The sequence below is a fragment of the Toxorhynchites rutilus genome, chromosome 3 (assembly GCF_029784135.1).
Source record: "Toxorhynchites rutilus septentrionalis strain SRP chromosome 3, ASM2978413v1, whole genome shotgun sequence".
In the NCBI taxonomy this organism is placed as follows: Eukaryota; Metazoa; Arthropoda; class Insecta; order Diptera; family Culicidae; genus Toxorhynchites; species Toxorhynchites rutilus.
Window position 1 is genome coordinate 274,594,018 of NC_073746.1, and position 20,685 is coordinate 274,614,702.

General features: G+C 37.9%; 1 protein-coding gene across 2 annotated transcripts in view; it reads right to left on the bottom strand.

Moving 5' to 3' along the window:
- LOC129777701 (adenylyl cyclase 78C) overlaps window positions 1-20,685 on the bottom strand; it is a 180,253-nt gene that overhangs the window by 23,768 nt on the left and 135,800 nt on the right. For both annotated transcript variants that reach the window (XR_008743282.1, XM_055784136.1), the window contains 4 exons: window positions 18,954-19,318; window positions 6,633-7,027; window positions 6,241-6,567; window positions 5,914-6,106 (listed from right to left, as the gene is read on the bottom strand). Coding sequence is in view for 1 of the 2 variants with exons in the window: in XM_055784136.1 (XP_055640111.1) it covers window positions 5,914-6,106; window positions 6,241-6,567; window positions 6,633-7,027; window positions 18,954-19,308 (1,270 nt within the window). In the remaining variant the exon portion in view is untranslated. The remainder of the gene's footprint in view (window positions 1-5,913; window positions 6,107-6,240; window positions 6,568-6,632; window positions 7,028-18,953; window positions 19,319-20,685) is intronic.

The window sequence follows — 20,685 nt, forward strand, 5'->3', positions numbered from 1 at the left end:
TTTTTTCAGTAGTCTTCATACAAAAATGACTTATATTCCAAAAACATAAAAAAATAAAGATAGAAAAATGATGTCTTCGACAAAAGTTTATATTTTAGCAAGGTCTAAAACATTGTTGAATATCGCTATCTTGACTTTAAACAAAATTAGGATAAGTTGTATTTTTTTTTTGAAGAAACATAAAAAAGTTGTTGCTCGAAAAACTTTTTCCCTGTAAAAGTGCCCATCTTCCGATGTATGGACGACTTATTGGAAATTGTAAGGGCTATTCATATATATATTTTTGGGTATTTTAAAAAAAATACGATTTTGAGAAAAATGAATTTTAATTTTTAAACTAACTTTTTTGTCAGCGAAATTTTTGGCATTTTTTTTTGTGAAAATTTAAACAATTTCCTACATTTCGTCCTGTGACAAGAATTTTGTAGGTATCATAGTTTTTAAATTATAATTTTTTGTAAAAAATTAAGAAAAAAAATTGTCATTTTCCAAAAAGTAGTCTAATTCTTTTTAGAATATTTCAAGTATGTGAAGTTGCTTAAATGACCCATGTTTTAGCACCCACAACGTTTCATTACTATCTGAGATGTTGCTGCCTACTCCTAAGACGAGTTGGCATGAAATTCGTCAGTAATAATATTAAAATGTTTGAAATAAATCTGGCTAATCAGGAAGTAATCAATATAAATAATTTCTTGATCGTTGGGAACCAGTTTTTCCCCATTTGTACATATTTCGTCAGATTTCACCATTTCGCACGAAAAATGGTGCGTCCATTTGAATGTAAATGAATGACTTTCACTTTTCAATTCTAAAATGTAATGATCGAAGAAAATTGAATTAAGAAAGGTTCAGCCAAAGCGAACCAAGTCAAAGAATGTGACCTAGAGTACTCTTGCCTCCTAAATTTCTGACCTCCATAACCAAGTATTTCGCAATACCATATGTTAATGTTTACTTTGTTTGTAGCTGGTTCTTTTAACGTAGCTTGGGTCGTTTGATGAGGGATCTCTGGGGAAACTCCAAACTCAAACTCGCAACACGAACACAGAACAAAATGGTGAAAAAGCACTTTTACAATATTTTTCTTGGATGGCGGAAAACAAGGTTTACACTACCTTTTTTTTTTTTAACGAAAAACAAAGAAATCCGCGGTTTGGATGGCCACACAATTTACACTTAATAAATAAATCTTTTTTCTGCACATGTACTTTTTTGTTATAATTTTTTTTCGGGCTCGAACTCATCGGTTTCGTTGCGGCCGTTCGCTGCGTTGGTCGACTTCCGGGTACACTTCTAGGGCTGGAACTGGCGATGCAGCAACAGGACGGGATCGGCTGGACAGGTTGGACGGTCTGGACAAGCTGGACGATAATCACACGACAGATAGCACCTTTTAGTGCGATTCAAATAAATTTCAGATTCACAGAATAATTGACGTAAAGTGACGTGACGTGACGTGAACGTTACGTGGATGTTGTATGTGAATCGCACTTTTCACGATCTACGGCCGGATATGATGACGGCCGGTGTCACTGATAGACCATAGGGTCGAGATGAGCACTCACTGACTCGCGAACATATACGGTAATTAAATTACCGGAACTTCCTCACGTGAGTTACCCTTTTTACGTGGCTAGTTTATAGACGAAGGACGGATACCCTTTTTCTTAAATTCGGGCTTTGTTAGAAAAATTCTCGCAGTAATCACAACTGCGTCCGATCTTCACGAAGACTCCTCGATCTTTTCCAATTCGAACCATCTCAATCCTTTCTCTTCTCCTTTTTTTCTTTGCTCGCCTTTAACACTCCTATACTCGCGCATTGGTCTGTCAGACCGAGAAATCAATAATTCGTTCATTTCTCAGAAAATATGAACACTACGACTTTGCGATTCTCTCTAGCTTCGTTATTCGTCGTTCGTCATCGTTTAGCGTATCGCATGTGTTGGTACAAGGGGACGTGTGCCACTTTCTTCCCACTTTCGGTCTGACACACCGACGCGAGTATAGGAGTAATTTTCTAGTTTTTTCATATTCTAGAATATTGTTGAATAAAATGTATAAATTAATGTTAGTGGCGTGGAATATTTATTGAATATAATGCATAAGATCATTACCGGACTATTCTTATTTGATTTCAGTCCCTTTTTTAACTGGATTGAACGGATCCATATATAAACTATTCGTAGTTGGATTCATACGTTCAAAAGCAAAATATAAATGTTTGACTTTCGTATAGTTATTCGCTAAATATAATGGTCATACATATACACACTTGTGAAAGAATTTCACTTGTGGAAGAATTGTAAACAGTAAATTATAAACTAATCGATGGCTTATGGTAATTTTTAACAGTTACAGTTTCGGAGATATTTTTTTATAATGGACAATATCGGCAAGAAAACAAGGAAAAGAAAAGGAAGTTCCTAGAAATCATTTTATATCATCTTTTTATGCCCCATCTAAAAAGGCATTAATTCTTAGTTTACCAAGAATACAGAGACGAAGAATATGCAAACTTCATCGATTAATACGTTTTTATGTTATTTTATAACTCTTTATACTTTCATGAATTATAGTCAGTTGCTTACTTTTCATTAACAACAGTGAAAAATTTGAATTTTTTTATTTGTGTTGGAGTATCGAAAATTACTCTGTTTTGAGGAGGCTGACTTAGATGACTATTAAAACATAATAAAGACAAAGAAAACATATTGTTTGAGTTTTTTTCATTCAATCATACCCTCTTCTTCAAATAAACGCCAATAAAGCCTTAAAAATACACAATGGCAACATAACAGAGAAGTTCAATTTTCGGTCTGTGACACCGTGCGCGAGTATACGTGTTATGATTTTGCACGCGAGTACAGGAGGGTTAAAATTTTTTCAAACTATTCAAGCTGTCGACCATATTCATCTTTTCTGGCAAATTTCCATTCAGGACCGTTTCCAATGCCTGCGCCCTGTCCATCCCTCTTTTGCTGCGACGACGATTACTCCGACAGACAAATACTAATAACTAAATATTTAAGGTAGCATGCATTACCTTGACATTAAACCCAACACTTGCTTCCGCATGAATAAACAAATAGATAAATAAAAAACGACGAACTTGATAAAAGAAACAAGCAATTTTAAATAAAGTTTGAATGTATAAATAAATTATCAATTGAATAAATAAATAAATAAATAAATAAATATATAAATAAATGAATACATAAATGAATAAACAAATAAATATGTTTTCTTCCCTACTACTAAATAAATACAACAAAAAATAATTCTTTGTGAAACACCAACCTGCGATTAACTGTTTGTTTGGTTCTGTACAAAAATTGGACTCATACGTCAACTTTACTACGACAGTTAATCACAGGCTCCCAATACTACATTTTTTATTGGTCACTTGAGAAAGTACATTGAGTCAAACACGAGTTGTGGACATGAACTGTGGATTTCTCTAATGACAAGATAAACAAATATTTTACATTTTTTTTTGGTCAATATCGGTAAATTCCAAACCCACGGTTGGCCCTCCCACCAAATTCATTATTGTAACCCAACGTTTGGTTACACATAACCCTCCCTTTCATGCTATGAGCATACATTTTCGTTAATTTCGGATTCATAATCTTTGAGAAAATGCAGAAAACAAAATTATGTAGCTGCTAGACACGTAAAACTTCGTTCTCTTTGTAGCCAGAGCATGCCAAGGTCATGCTAACTATTAACATAACCGACCAGATTCCGACGACAAATGTTTCCAAGAGGTGTCAGAAACACAAAAATTTCTCAAAGTTGCGGATAAATAGGAAGAACTGCCTTTTTGGAAAAAACGATCACTATCCTCCGATGCGATGTTGTAGGTTTATGGTTCACTCTGGTTGAATGCAATTTCCTATTTTTCACAGCCTGTTGTAGAGCCGTTGTCAACTGTCCGAAAGACACGGTCTTTTTTTCTTGTGGAACTGGCATACGATGTAGCAGATGATTTTCCCGGTCATCAAAGATGTGTGAGGCCGAGCGCTATCCTGGTGGAAAACAACACCATTCCTATTGATCATTTCTGTCCGCTTCTGGTCAATCGCCTGCTTCAAACAGTCAAGCTGTTCACAGTAGAGAGCCGAGTTGAGGGCCTGGCCATAGTTGAGCAGCTCACGGTGGATGATTCCCTTCCAATCCCACCAAACACACAGCAAAACCTTCCTGGCCGTCAACTCGGGCTTGGCGATGGTTTGGGCCGGCTCACCGCGCTTCTACCACGATTTTTTTCGCTTTAGGTTGTCGTACGTGATCCACTTTTCGTCACCATCTTCTTCAAAAATGGGTCGAGTTCGTTCCGTTTCAGCAGTGCATCGTAGGCGTTGATTCGGTTTAAAAGATTTTATTGCGTCAACTCGTGTGGCAGCTTTTTTTGGAATCCAATCTTCTGCAAATGGTTCCAAACGGTTTTATGGTCTATACCCAGTTCCTGGCCAACCGAACGAATGCTCACATGCCGGTCTACTTGGATGATTTCAAGGATTTTATCGGTTTCCACGACGATTGTCCTACCAGTACGGGGTGTATCTTCGACAGCTACTACACCAGAACGAAATCGATCAAACCAACGCTGTGCTGTGCGAATCGTTACAGTATCGGGTCCATAAACTACACAAATTTTTTTGGCCGCCTTCGTTGCAGTTTTACCTCGCAGGTAGTAAAAACGTAAAATATGGCGAATTTCTTTACTTGGTGGACTCCATCTTTGACGCGCTATAACTTGAGACTGAAAAGGACAATCACAACACTGTCAAAACGACACTTGTAGCACAGATTGCCGTCTTTAAATAGCCGTATAGTATCACCCGATGCGATAAGTACAACACAAGATATGTTTAAGTGTTGCCATATATTGACAATATACGACATTTCTTTTTCCCCAACCCAATATATAGTGTTATGAATAAATTAGTTTAAGGAAAATTGTCTCTGTTGGGTTAAATGTAATCTGGTCATAGGAAGAAAAGGTTTTAAGCTCTTGTGGGTAGGACACGATCTGCTCCGTACCATATGGGCTTTCCCCTCTCAAAAATGATAATGCTAAACATATTACCCCACTGCAGCATTGCCTCAAGAGTAAGGGAATTGGGGAATGATACCTTCAATACCTTTAATTTATTTGATTTTAAATCAATCGTTTCTCAATGGTAACAGAATCAGATTGAATCGTGTACGTGTTTTCGATACATGTAGTGAAAAAAAATTATCGTCGTGTTAAAAATTAAATTTGTCTCATGTGTCACATGTTAGCACAAGAAATGACGCTCATATCGACAATTGTACTGTCAAAAAGATTTCGATTGATCGTTTAGAGTGCACAATCGCTGATCGAATCAGCGAGACTCATTGAATTATAGTGGGTTAGCACTCTCCATCGCTTTTGAGTGGGATTTCACTGTACAGTTTCGTTGGTTTCATATCAATCACAAAGTACATCTACGAAAAAGGTTCTAGCGATTGGATAAAGCCAGCTTTGCAATTCTCTGATGTCAGCTCAGCCGTGAAGGCTGGCAAAAAGAAGCCTAGCAACATATTGCAATAAGTACAATGAACTGGAAAATATCGATGAGGAGAGTGAGGAAACACGGAATTTCATTTGTATAATATACATCTGCTGTAAAGTTATCCACTGCCCTTGTGAGGAGCAATCGGCTGAAAAATGTCGAGCCCTTTATAAGCGGATCGATGAAAGGTGTGCTTTTATCCAACACCCAACCTATTTCCCGCAGTTTTGGAGTGAATAAAACGGTTCAAGATTGGGAGCAGAAACGTGCCATGAACTTGAATGACATAGTAAAACGACACTCGGTTCCAACACTGTGACGGCGAATACTAAAATTTGGGTTCAACTTTAAGGGGGACAACTTACTGGAATCGAGCAGACGTTGAGTACGCTGGTACTCCTTCTCCGACTCGCGCTTATGCTCCATGGCTTTGTGGGTTTCGATGAAAGCCAACCGCTGACCACGATCGGTCAGATATTTGGTGTACATGCCGGCGAAGTTAATCGCCAGGTAGAGCAACAGGTTGGCAATCATCTGGCGTATGATGCATGTCGTATTCTAGATTGAAGAAAATGGAGAAAAACTATTTTGAATTTCACTTCATTATAAGCTCCTGACAATTCCGAATATTATTCGTGTGGGTTTCATACTCAAATGTTTTACAATTCCTTCTTCCTTCAAATTACACTCACCGTTTCGTGCAGGAATTTGTTGATCGTCGTCACGATCAGATGGCAGACGGCGGACACCGAACCGGCTATCATGCACCATTTGAGTGGCAGCGGAAGCATAGCATACGGCACAAAAATTATGAACAGAACGTACCATATGAGGTACTCCCGCTCGGCGAAACCAAGACCCTCACCGATGAAACCCTGCAGATTCAGTAGCAGCCAGGTGCACACAGCGGCCCAGTGGAGATAGTTGTTGGCAAACAGCCGCCAGCTCCCGAGCACACAGATCAGGAAGTTGGATATCACGCAGCACACGGACCAGGTAATCTCGTTCGCTTTGATTGTCTGGAAGCGGGTACAATGGGTATGTTGTCTTTTCTGCAATTTGCTGTCAAAAACTAGTCACTTACCGTGGGATGATTGAAGCCTATCCAAACGGAGGCCAAGACAATTTTGAGCGCCAAATCCACCACGTTCACAAGGATCAGCGATTTCTGGCGCTGGCGATGAGAATAAGTTAGATAGGATCGCTCGAGGGACGGTGCTCGGAAAGAATTGGTCATCGAGGGACACAAGATGCCCTTGACCACGTTGCCACGTTTGAAGGCAGCATAGGTGTTGCTGCTGAGTGGTGGCAGCGCTGGATTGTTCCCATTAACACCACCGTCCTCTTCGCCATTTCCAGTCCCTCCACCTTCGTCATCACCTCCGCCATCTGGAGGTGGGGGACAAAAACCGCCATTTTCTCCCCCGCCATTGTCTGTCAATACCGGGGTGGTTACACCATTCGGCTTTTGTTTGTTGTCTGTGAAAAGATACGAAAACGGAACCTATGTCATTAATGTTATGATTTAGCTAGATAAGAAATTAACGAATACCTAGAAAATAACATTGTATGGTCGATACGAATGTTTTGATATTCCTGCGATAGCGATATAATTGCTCTTCTACCAATTACTGAACCGTCGCTTCTCGTCACAAACCAAACTATCAATGATGCCCGTAGAAGTGGGACAGAAAATTGCATAGCAATTTTCACATCTCACAAAATTTTCGGGCGTGCAAAGTTCCTCTAACGAGACCGAAACCCCCGGCAAAGATTACAAAAGTCAATTTATTGTTCTGTAAACAATGACACAAACACAGGGATAGTAATAAAACGAGACCTGCGGGGCAGAATACAAATCCATAAACATAAAAATCCCGCTACTACAAAACAATGACGAGCGATGAGGCACCGTCCTCTTCACCCGTAGTGGGTGGCAAGGAAAAGAGAACGGAATGTCGGACTCTGACACAGAAAAGCATCTGCCATAAATAAAATTTGCGCTCATCAGTTAACGCCGCAGTTATGCTACAGGCAGTCGACGAATCGGGCTCCTCACACACTCAGTCAATTAGGTAATCGATAAATTTCCCTCCGTGACATCCAGTGTCATTCTGCTCAGGGAGAATGGCTTTCGAAGGAAGGACGCAGGGCTAAATTTAGCGAAACCCTATCTCCACCGTTGCGGTGTGTGTCGGAGGACGAGGTTTATGGAGGAGGAATGCCTGATGCGGGGAAATGTGGGGAACACGAGGAAACTAGGAAAACATCATCACCACGAGTCTCGTTCACGAGTGCACTTTGACTGGGCATAATGAGTCGTGTTATCACTTTTATCACATTATGCGCTGTGCCATCATAAAAAGTAACACTACTTGCTACATATCCGGCCGGGTCTGTCTATACGTTGGATTTGGTTATGTCGGGAGGGGAGTTAGAAGTTATGTATGGGAGTGCGGTTATGTATCCAGTGTTGATTACAACTGCGTTTAATTTTCACTACGTTCGTTCGCTGTGGCGAATACCTATACATTGGTTGAAAAGTTCGTGGAGCAAAACAAATGTGTAACTGCTTCGAGCGTATTTATCCTTCACCAGCTGACCCGGCAAACTTCGTCCCGCCCAAAATTTGTTTTTTGTTATCAATACTTCAATACTTTCAAACATTCAAATATATATATATATATATATATATATATATATATATATATATATATATATATATATATATATATATATATATATATATATATATATATATATATATATATATATACTGTATATATATACAGTCAACTCTTCCTAACTCGATATTGTTTTTTGTTATCAATACTTCAATACTTTCAAACATTCAAATATATATATATATATATATATATATATATATATATATATATATATATATATATATATATATATATATATATATATATATATATATATATATATATATACTGTATATATATACAGTCAACTCTTCCTAACTCGATTGATTTTCGCATACATGTTTTTGTGCGTTATTACCTCAGATTTCAATTGCCCTCGAAAGTGAAGACGGAGTGTTCGTGTCATCAAACAATTTCTTTTCAAGTATGGAAAACCACGAGAAACCTTTCAAGCGAACAATCAAAACGCTAACCATTGCGCAAGGTTTGAGCATCATCGAGCAGGTCGAAAAATATGGACGGAAGGGGTCTGAAGCTGCAAATAATTTCAGTATTGCACAAAGTGCGGTATCAACACTACTCAAACTAAAGTAAAAATGGAATCGGAATGGAAAATTGTATCTAGACCAAAAGCATATAAGGTTGGGCAGAATCGAGAAGCTAGAGCGGTCAATGAATTTTTGTCTTGTCAAGCTAGACAGAATAATTTACCCCTCTTCTATTCTTCGGGATATGGCTTGAGAATTTGTCCAGAAACTGGGAATTCCTAACTTCAAAGCACAACCAACATGGACGGGAGTGATATTCCACTGGCATAATTAATGCGTCGTGTGCTTGCTGATGTCGACGGTACAATACCGTTCGATTGCTCAATGTCTTTTAATAATTAGTGCAAAAAGGACCAAAACGTGATTTGCTGTGATCTGATGCCAGATACCGATATACTGGAAAGTGTTGAAAAACCTGAGAAAAACGCTGAAGATAGTAGTTCTATTGAGATGTTAATTCGAACGTTTAATCAAACCTGAAGAATATGTCCGGAATATTGAAATCAACTGAAAATGTTCCTGTGAAACTATTCGAACATTTCTTTGTGATTGAACAGTTCCTGCGTGATCGTTACAATTCAGTTTGAGTAACATACTTAATCAATATTTTCTTTGTTAACCTAGTGCCTCATGCAAGTTGGACTCGATTATATATGATTCGATTATGTAAAATTTAGGACTCGATTGTATACAGTTTGAAAAAAAAGTTTTTTTTTATAATTCAAATATGAATAATTAAAAAAAATTAACCTTTCAGCGTTAAGGTGAAATTTAAGTGGCTTTTATAAGTACAGTGGGTTAAAAATCGCGATTTTTGAAGATTTTGATTGAATCTTCATCAGGAATTGTTTATATCGATATTGCAGCGAAATTAAGAGAGATAGAAGTTGGGCGTCAAAGAACAAATTGTAGAGAGGTTAGAGAGCTTTAATTTAATTGATAGAAACAATCAAGTTTAGTATGAATTTTTAGGATAAAATTAATAATTACAAATAAAAAAAAACTTTTAAATTTTCCACTTCAAAAATGTTTAATCCACTAATTGAGATGTTCCACTACTATATCCTGTACTAAATTTTCTCATCTTTCAAATGAAAGCAACAAAATCGGATTACGTAGCATACTTTTCAATGTAGAGTCAGTTTGAGCCAACAGAATCCGTAACAAAGAAAAAGTTCTATAAGTCTGTCATCGTTGAAATTCTAACATATGCGTAGAAGGATTTTTTTCGTGAAATATAACCGTCTATCACCTCCTGAAAGATTTTGGAAAAATATTTTTTTTTATATGAGAAAGGTGTTTTTTCACTTTAAGGGAATGAATCAAAAATTCAAATTCATACCATAATTGGGACACTTACCCTAATATATGACAATTTGAGACATAAAAAAAATTAGGAAAAAATGTTCTGTATCTCGATACCTCCCTAACTCGATGGTCCCTTTGGATATCTAGTTAGGGAGAGTTGACTATATATATATTAATTGATTTCTGTCTGTCTGTCTGTCTGATTCTTATGGACTCGGAAACTGCTGAACCGATCAACATGAAAATTGCCATACAAATGAAATACAAATTTCTGCATAACACGAGAATTAATCAAGAAAATGAAACCATGTACACAACATTCCAACTCTATGAGTCATGTCAGTCTTCGTTTACAAGCTATTGAAACAATCCCTATTCGCTAACTTACGATCAAGACGTATTCGATTGAACTTTGGGCACGTTTTTCAAAGAAATCAAACTGATTTTGTGCGTTTACGCATCTCTTTGGATGGGACTTGGGTTTCTTACTGTGATCCTGAACTACGACAACAAACTGCAGAGTGAACCGAGCCCAGTGGTTCAGTTCCAAAGGCAGCAAAGGGATCGAAATCACCCGAGAAATTTATGGTAGAAGCTTTTCGGGAACCAAAATCCTTTAACACGTTAAGCCCCGACCGAAATAGAGGACCGACAATGAACTTTTCGTCTGGCCCACGTCGGTTCCAACGAATCAATAGTTGACTTTTCTAACACAATAATGCGTTGCGTTAGCATCGTTGTACTAAACGCTAACATTTGTTATAAACTGCTTGCGCCGAATTCGCGATAACAGTGGCATGGTGTCGACGTTTGGTGGCAACTTCAAATTAGGACCATAATTTGGGTCTCAAACTCGTTAGTGTAATCTCTATCAGATTAGAAGACACGAAGCCGGTTTTTAAATACTAAAATTTGAATGAAAATTTTCACATCATGTTATTCGATTACTTGAAACACGTGTTTCTGACTTTCATTCAACCATATGGCTAAACAATTCCAACATTGTTGCTGATTTTTTTCATCATAATATAGAGTTGTCTTCATAAACAATTTTCGTATGAGCCTTTTTCACCACCTGCAAACAAAACTGTTTTTCATTTAAATAGAATACTAGTTTGATATGGAAAAGCTAGTTTTCATTCATAATTTAAATTTTGAAAACGTGTTCATTCCGACTGAAAATCAGCTATTTTTTGCTCCCCTAAACTAGTAAACGAAGCTCAATGCCGCCAGCGCGGATATGTCAATGTGTTTTTTTTTAAAAACATTCAACTGATCCGTGGACACAACAAGAACACAAGAATTTTCATACGAATTTTATTTTGTTTTTGTTTACATGAAAAGTGGTGACGCGAATGCTAGATTGTGACTGCAAGTCAACAGACTGCGTCGGGCGAATGTTTTAGTACAAAACGCAGAAATGACAGCTAATGAGAAGCAACGCACAACGCGGCATTCTGTTTCCACCTATACTTTCCGAACGAAAAGTCTACTGTCGGTCCGGAGAGGTCGGCGCAAAAAAGACCGGAAATTTAGTGTCAGTCCCTAGGGACCGACGCGGGGCTTAACGTGTTAATTAAAGACTAATGGTAAAACAATAACAGGAGAACATTATAAAAACTAGAGATGGGTTATATATGTGATATAACCGTCAGGTAGACATAGGAAAATGGTGGCCATCCTGCGGCCCTCCAGCGTTGTCCATGCGGCCCGCAGTCTGATTTTGAAAAAAACTATTTCATTTCGGCGAGAATGAGAATATAGTTGAAAAATTATTCCATACAATTGAATAAAAATAACTTTGTGAGTAATATTCGCCAACACAGCGTATCCAAGCTGATCATTTTCTGTTTTCTTTTTCGTTTATCAACCTGTTTTCTTTCCGTCATTCCGCCATTGACAATTCTCGCGTAACTTCTGAAAAGGTCCTATGTGACAAATGTAAACAAATCAAATGGATGCACACTATTGGTTTTAAATCATTGAATGTATCACAAAAACAATCGTTCAAGTATCTATATTTTTCACCTTTTAATCGCCGATACAAAAAATGTCCAATGTACAGATCAGGATTTTAAGCTTTCGACTGTTACTTCGGACGCCACTTCGCCGCTCGAAATGTCTGAAGTAACAAAACAGTCAAAACAACACAAGCTTTTACTTCGATCATTCAGAGGTTCTGTTTCTTTCGGGTAATCTTATTTTTAGCACAATTCAATGAGTGTTAACAATAATACATTGCCTCTAACACGAAGTGCAGGTATTGGGATTATTTTTCAGTAGATATTTGCAAATTATTATCATGCAAAACAATTTGTCCAATGTACCAGCGGGGGCAGTCAAAATGTCCAATGTAACATTTCTCGGACCGAGGCATCAACTTTAAATTAAAATCACGGAACAACATTCTATCTAAAAATATAGTTGCGCTTTCTCCTATCTCGATCTAAATTTTGGTCTGCAGGTTATCCGGAGACCATCCGGGTTGGCCAAAAACCCTCGGAATGGTCATGAATGAGCAAGTTTGATCCCCAAAATGGTGGTTCCTGGAACCTGTGGCGCTGGTACTTGTTCCGGCCATATCTCCGGAAATTGTGGACCGATTCTGATTAGACTTGAAAGGATTCTTTCAAATGAAACTGTTCGCGTTTAATTAGCTTCAGTTAGTACAGTCAGACGTCAGTCAGTTCGTATACGAAAAAGGCAAAAATAACAAAATTTTATGATTAATTGCTGCAGATGATCTTTTCAAATTAACCGAGAGCTTTATATCTCGAATTGCTAGCGTTTTCCAATACAACATTTTTAGCACTTAGCTTTCGTTTCCCTTCTTGTTGCTGTCGCTTTTTTCTTTTTAGGTTCTAAGTTCTCTTGATCATCCGAATTCAGTTTTTCCTTTTTTATAATAATCTGCGCTGGTTGTATATCTACCACTCGTTCTCTTTTCGGAATAATACGATCGATTGGCTTGCCAAAACGTTCCTCCTTAAGCATAGTAACCAGATGTTGCTTTCCTGCTGCTTCGAAGGATGTTCAGAATCCAACGGTTCTGATATTCGTAATCCTCTTGTTGGAATTCTTTTCAAAACAGTATATGAATTCGACGGGATATTCTTGTCACCTGTAATGATATTTCCTGCCGGAATATCGCTGATTGTCTTTGCAAGATTTTCGAAATATGCGCTAACGTAAGCTGGGCGCGGTTTCTCTTGATGTTTTGCATCATCCGGGATGAGAGCTTTGTCTTCATGTGTTTCATGAATCCGAAAATCCAATCATCACCGGGAAGATTGTTGACAAACTTTATATTCTTTTTTTTCTCCTCCTGCTTGATTTCCGACGCTGTCTATGGGAATCCTCATTCACCAGCAAATCAGAAAATTGTAGATAAGTCATTTTCTTCTGCCTGACTAACTAACTGTCTGATCTGTCCTCCTTTGTTCCGACAGTGCAGACCATTTATCTTGTTGAACCGAGTTCCGAACGGTATGCGAAAGCATCTTAGCAGCTCCACGAATGGGATAATTTTCGTTGTTCACTGCTGAAATCGCCTTTTCAACTGTTCCGGATGAACACTTTTAATAAGTTCATGCACCCAAACGCTTCTTGTAAGTACGGGTTATTTTGAACGAAACCAAACTTGATTTCTACCAAGGCGCGTAGAAGTATATCCTAAGGTGGGCCAACTTGCTAAAACCACTCTTCAGCCATCTTGGAAGTCTACTGTGTTTTGTTTGTAAACAAAACACAATACGCTTGTGCCGGAGCTCGCTCGTGATCAGTCTGTCTCTTTCACGCTTCAAGCAAATAATTCCCCTTCTGCTTTCTTCCGTACTGTTTTTATATACCGCTCCCCTAACCAACTTAGTGACGAAACGGCCTCACCTAGTACCATAGACCCGTCTTGATTTCTACATCACTCAAATATTTTCCAAGCGCAACGTAGAAAAGCAAACAAACAGTATGGTTGCACCTGAAGCTAATATGTACTGAGTTTTTAGATACAGGGTTGCTTCGATTGAAATTCAGGTTGTTTTTTTTTAAATCGTTTATTTTTACAGGCTCAGTTACATAAGTTTAAAGGAGCCGAATTCTTAAATATGTTTTTAAAACTATATATATGCAAACAATTTTCTCAAATCTATGGTTAGTAATGTGGGAAACCGATTACTCGCGGTGGACTCGAGTTTAGAAGGGTGACATAATTTTTCAGGAAAAGGATGGGATATAAGGAAATTATTACAATGTTGATAATCACACACACTCAATTCTTAAGTCTATTCGTATATCTATTGTGAATTAACATTTCAACTTGTTCTCCTGATTATAGCAAGGGTAAATTCAGGTTGTTCGCTTAAGAAAAAAAAAGTTGCCTTTCATGTCACTTTATAGCAAAATTGATTTTTCTAACTTGTTTCAATAGTAATTATAACTATTTGATTATTGTTTCAACTTGTGGAGCAACGGCTGGGTGTGATTGAGTATGTTTAGCGCCTATGATTATCGTTTGTTTGTGTTGAAAACAAGTTTCTTTAGCATGCTTAAAAGTAGAAACGAAAATGCTATTCAGAAAAATATTAATTTTTAGGTAATTTAATAAGCGATTCGTTGGGAACCATTCAAGAAAAGCACCTTCAAATGATTTTTGAAATGATTGAAATGAAGTTTAAAGTTTAGTTACAAAATACCTCCAAAAATTTCCGTTTGTTTTGAGTAGTTCGTTTGATCAATTTCACCCCGGTGATCAATTTACCCCCGGATGATGGTACTCAAAGGACTTGTTCACATTTTTGGTGCTGTTTTGCATTCGTGCAAGTTACGGCAGTACCTGTTGGCAACGTTTTTAGGTGTTTTATGAGCGAGAGCGGAATGCACGTAAGCGTGGGTTCATAAGGGAGAGAGAAAGTTTGGGAGAGAATTCATTCGATTTTTGCAGCGCTCTCGTAATTCGAGGGCAGTCGAGTTCATCCACCATTCCGTTGTCTGCTGACAATCGCTTCTTTCTTTATCACTACCGACCAGGGCCTTATAATTTCACTTCAATTGACACATCGTCACTCAATGATGAGCCTATTGCTTCTCAATTTCATGCAAACTCATGCAGGCTGAGCTACTCTCTCTCTTCGCGCTCAGTAAAGAGAATATCACTCTACTTTCAAATAGTCTCGTTTCGCTTAACGTTCATTTTGTTTATCCTTCACATTGAAGTGAAATTATCAAATCGTTAAATGAAAATGAAAGGTTCTTATATCGAATGAGAGCGTCTTATTTCGCAATCAGTTGTCGGCGCTAGTTGTAAGACTAATATGCCCTCATATCTTTTGATTTCTTTTTTTTGAAAGACGGTCCGGTAAGATCTAGTTTTGAGGAATGAAATCGAATGAAACTTTCGATTGAAATCAGTGATTGTTCTTTGACATGTGAGTCCATTCGAATGAAAATGAATATAGCCTTCGGAATGGAAGAAAATCTGTGGTCCGAGTGACGAACCAGCCGAAAGTATTGAAAGTCACCATAATACAGGGAACGGTTATGAGTTCGGTCGCTGGTTACACACGATTATACCTAAGGTCTCGACCGGTGCTTGGTTTAAGGGATTGAATGTAGGTCGTGATTTCATTCGCGTTTTATCTCCAAAGGTTGTGCAGTCCACAGATCATTCAACAAGAGCCAAAGGTTGTACCGCTCATGACAACTCTACACGAGCTGATGTTTGTGCCGGCTAGTGACCATTCTATCTTGGATTCCTCGAGTCAAGAAGACGCACCACGCTAGATATGGGGTACATACTAGAGGGGCGTTGCTGATTAATGGTCAGCTGCATCCCAATAGGAAGTATCCCGTGTCGGGCACACGTACAGAGCATTGGAGACAGCAACATCACAATTACAAAAACACTTGTAATACTAACCTCGAGCCAACCGCGAGTAATCGGTTACATATTACTAACATAGTTGCAAGGCAAACATTGTCGAAATATTGAACTCCCGGCCCCGTCAAGCTGACGCCATATGAGCCTTAATAAAATATATATATAAAAAAAAAATACAGGGAAAATCGCTTCTTTCTGCATGCTGTAGCGTGTGTTTTGAAAATTGGAGCAAAATGGAAGCCAGCACTAGCAAAGCAGGGAAAGTGGTTGACGAAGGACGCCGAAATGTACTTTATTAAGAGCATAAATCAGAAACCGGTTTGTTTTATTCGTAATGAAGCTGCTGCAGTCATAAAGGATCAATCTGAAATGAAAATATGAAAATACAAAATGGACATGTTTGTTGCCACATTCTGTGCTGAAAATTTTTATGAGTTACGAGAAAAAATGGTTTGTTTGAACGAAGGGCTAAAAAATCTTAGAAATACTCAGAAGTTTCAGAGTAATTCATGCAGTATGAAGCCATCATACATCAGGAGAATTTCTGTGCCAAAAATGTAGGATTCGAAGGTGTCGTTCAATTCGTCAATCAACTCTCACGCATTGAATCATCGTGAGTTCTAAGTTCCATCTTTTACTGAGGTATGTTGGCTTAATGGAGTTAAAATAGTGCAATAAGTTTTTGACCTTCGTAAACAAATTGCAGAATTCATATAAAGTAAGGGAAACGTAATGACGTAACTTTTCACTTATCTGGTGGCCAGTGTTGCCACATTTAATTCTGTAAAATTTTCTGAAAAAAATCTGCATATCTATGTCTTTAGCAAAAAAATCTGTATCAAAAAATTAAGGGAAAAGTTGAAAATAAAGGTTTACTTTCATTTTGAATTTATTTTTATTTATTTATGAGTTGTTAAAGTCGTTTCAATACAACAAAACAAAACATAAAAAGGTTTTCATATAACCCTCTGAATAGTATGATGTTTATACATGGTTTTGTTGAAATTTGCCTTCAAATTTTTCGTTAATTTCATCCTTGAAACTCCTCCTTGAGCCGATACATAGTTCTTCGTTATCAAAATAGAGTCTATAATTGTGGGTGCTAACCGATTTCCGGACATTGTTTTGTTAGCATTGTAAAGCGAAAATATTCGCTCAACACGTGCTGCTGAATGTTATAAAAAGCGTTTTATAAACGACCTTAGCAAAGGATACAAAAATTTCTCATCATGCCTTGTGACATCCAATAGCTGGGACCAAGTTATATCTGAGTCACTCAATTTTTGTCCCCATAAGATTCGTCTTGAGTAGCCTGAATTTGTTATCCAAGGCGTGTTTATTTTCTGCTTCAACGAATTGAGGAAATTGGCAGATCAAATCATTTTGGTTTGGTAGTTGGACAAAATTTTGAGGGTTTTCAAGGCACTAGTTTTGATAATCGGATAGCTGAAATCTAATCGCTTTGAAATATGTTTCATGAGTTCAATATAGAAGTCACGACAAATCGATTCGAAGGTCGGTTTCCTAGCTGCATCCAATCCTTTTTAAGCTTCTTCTGTATCGATACCGAAGTAAACATCCTCGGGCTTCTTAAGAAAGTCCTCAAAATCTTTCATATCACGGTCAACATCAGCGAATCGTTGCACGTAGTTCTCCAAATATAAGCTGCCCAACATGATCAACAATAACATTCTCATTATAAAGTTCTCAAAGTAGAGAACCTTTTGATTGAAAAGTGCGATCGACGTTTTTGGATAGCGGTAGAACAAAGTTTAGGAACAGCATAATTGGTTTAGTCATAGGATCGTTTAAATGAGTCAATGTACGATTGGCGCATTGATTATGATCATACTTAACTTGGAACGAAAACAATTGTTTAAGCTTTTCAAATCGCATTAAGATTTCGCTCAACAACTTCCTCCAACGAAAGTCATCTCGTTGCGTTGTGTTCAAAATTTGTATAAATCAAGGTTTCTATGTACGAGAGTCGTTCAAAAAATAAGTTTCAGTGTGCCAGGAATCGCGGAAAAATAAAGTTGGGACAAAAAAAAGAAGATTTTCTTAATCTACGTTTTATTTTCTATTTTTCTACATAATCGCCGTAACGTTTGGACATTTTTCATAGCGTGGCACGAGTTTTTCTATTCCGAGCGCGAAGCGCGTAGCGTCCAACTTTTTGAAGTACGATGTAACTGCTCCACGAATTTCTTCAGTGTTATCGAGTCGTTGACCGCCGAACGCCTGTTTCATCACCGGGAATAAGCAAAAACTTCACAATAGTAAGGTGATGAAACAGGCGTTCGGCGGTCAACGACTCGTTAACACTGAAGAAATTCGTGAAGCAGTTACATCGTACTTCAAAAAGTTGGACGCTACGTGCTTCGCGCTCGAAATAGAGAAACTCGTGCCACGCTATGAAAAATGCCTCGAACGTTACGGCGATTATGTAGAAAAATAGAAAACAAAACGTAGATTACGAAAATATATTGTTTTAAATATTTAATATTTAAAATTGGATTTAAAACAAAATCTGTAAATTCTGTATCTTTGTTGAAAATCTCTAATTGAACTTGAACTGAACTTTCAACATAAAAGAACTTTTACCACTTATATACTTTTATACTCAAGCAAACTCACCGTGAGCCATTGTCAACATTTCAAGTGTTTTGAAGCATTTAATTTCATTCTATATAAAAATCATTCTCTGTTGAATTATATTTGATAGCAGAAAATCGCCGAGCACACAAAAACATGTCTATGTTCGGAACACAACAAAACTAAAACAAAAAATGAAAATCGAATATGCGTTTCCCACAAAATTTGGAATCTTACTTTTTGAACACAACAATAACATGAATTCCGCTGCTTCTATATTCACATTATTGGAAAATATTGACAGAAAAACGTTCTTCATATTTTACATCATCGATTTTTCTCATCACCTGGTGTGAATCACTCGGTGAACACTTGACCTAAAACTAGAGCAGAACCACCAAAGCATAAAAACATACCTCGAGTATCGTTCCCATTAATCTCACTTATCGCCGCGGATTGCCGCAGCTCTCCGTTGCTTATCGTGGTTGTTTTTTGATGTTGCTGCTGCTGCTGCTGCTGTAAGGCCAGCGCAGGAAGTCTTTCTTGTGCACGTCTTTCGAGATGCTTTGGACAAACATTTTGGTCAACGTCGTCCGCATGGGCACCATCACCGGGGGCACGTGGAATTTTTGTTATATCGCTAATAATACTGTCGGTATCGGCGTCGAGATCCAAAGTAGCCGCTAGGTTTTCGATTCCACTGCTGGATCGGCGGGAGCCTGGGGGATGTTTCGAGTCCTGGTCGGACTTTTGCGATACTAGCAGCTCCATGATTAACGACCTGGAAGGAGGGTCAGAGAACAAAATGAGACACCATTAGTTTCGAACATTGACACTATCGATTTTGGTTTTAATTTTATTACTGAAAGTTTCTAGATGATGAATAATCGTTAAATATGTGGAGAATTGCGTAAATTATTATTTACGCTAGATATCACTTCCACCCGGTTAAGCCGAGACGATGCCAGAGATAATTTGGATAAATGAATACATGGATTTTTTTACGGAGCATTTCATCACAAATGATTGATTGAGTTATAGATTTTTTGTGAACTTCTTTTGCAAATCGCGTTTGAAGCAATATGGATTACTGTTGTCACGTAGCTTTCTACAAATTGTACAGCGAATGCCCCATGTTCAAGAGAAACTTTGATTCCGGTTTCTAATTTGTATTCTACTCGATGGGAATGAGGTCTATCACAGCTCGGCAAGCATCAAATGACTAAGATGAGACGTAATTTATAGTTTCCAAACATCAAACGATAACTTTCCCCTTTTTTCGAGTAGCTTTCGATTCAAATTCGATGAACTCCAGAGGAACAACCACTAATTGCTTCCGTCCTTTTGGCACTATAGAAACGATATCGGGTAACGAAAAGTGTTGCACAGATTTTCTTGCTACACTCCCCCCACCATTTTTTTTGTGTTTTGGCAAAGCGAAATAGAAGTTCATTAACCCAAGCTCTGGTCATGGCCTGACTCGACAGCCTGGCTGGCGGTCCTCGTTGCTGAGTAATCAATACACCAATCACTTTTTTGTGGATGGGTGATGCATTTATCCTTCGTCCTGTACAGTCGAACGTTGTTACTATTACCCGAACGGATATCAACAGAAGGATGCTAGCCATCCAATAGAACCAAACATAATTAAGATGAGTCAACACTTTCCTCCGGAGACATATTTCCGTCGTTTCCGTAGGGAGTTTATCGAATTGAATGCCAAGTTCAAGTTGCACTGGTAACCACTGCTTATTCGGGTTAATTGGGCAGCTCTGTAAATGCTTGATTTTCGGCTAATTGCTTCTGAGTGGATGCAAAAGTTCAACGACTGCAAAGCGAACAATGTGCCAATCTAATGTTGGACTGAAACATTTTGTTTATTCCCAGATGTGGGAATATGTATTTGAGGATTTTTGAGGGAGAAACACATGTTGATCCAAAATGAATTGTTTGAAACATTTTAACTTTTTCCCATCCTTCTGCCACAGAATGGATTCCACGAAAATGCAAACTCGTTTAAAGCAAACCATGTGTTAAGCTATTGGTCATTCGATTGGGCGCAACTCAGGACAACTGGGAGAATTGGCAAGTTTTGGTACAACATTGACCCTCATACCACTCCATCGCGGTTTAACCATAGTGCCATGA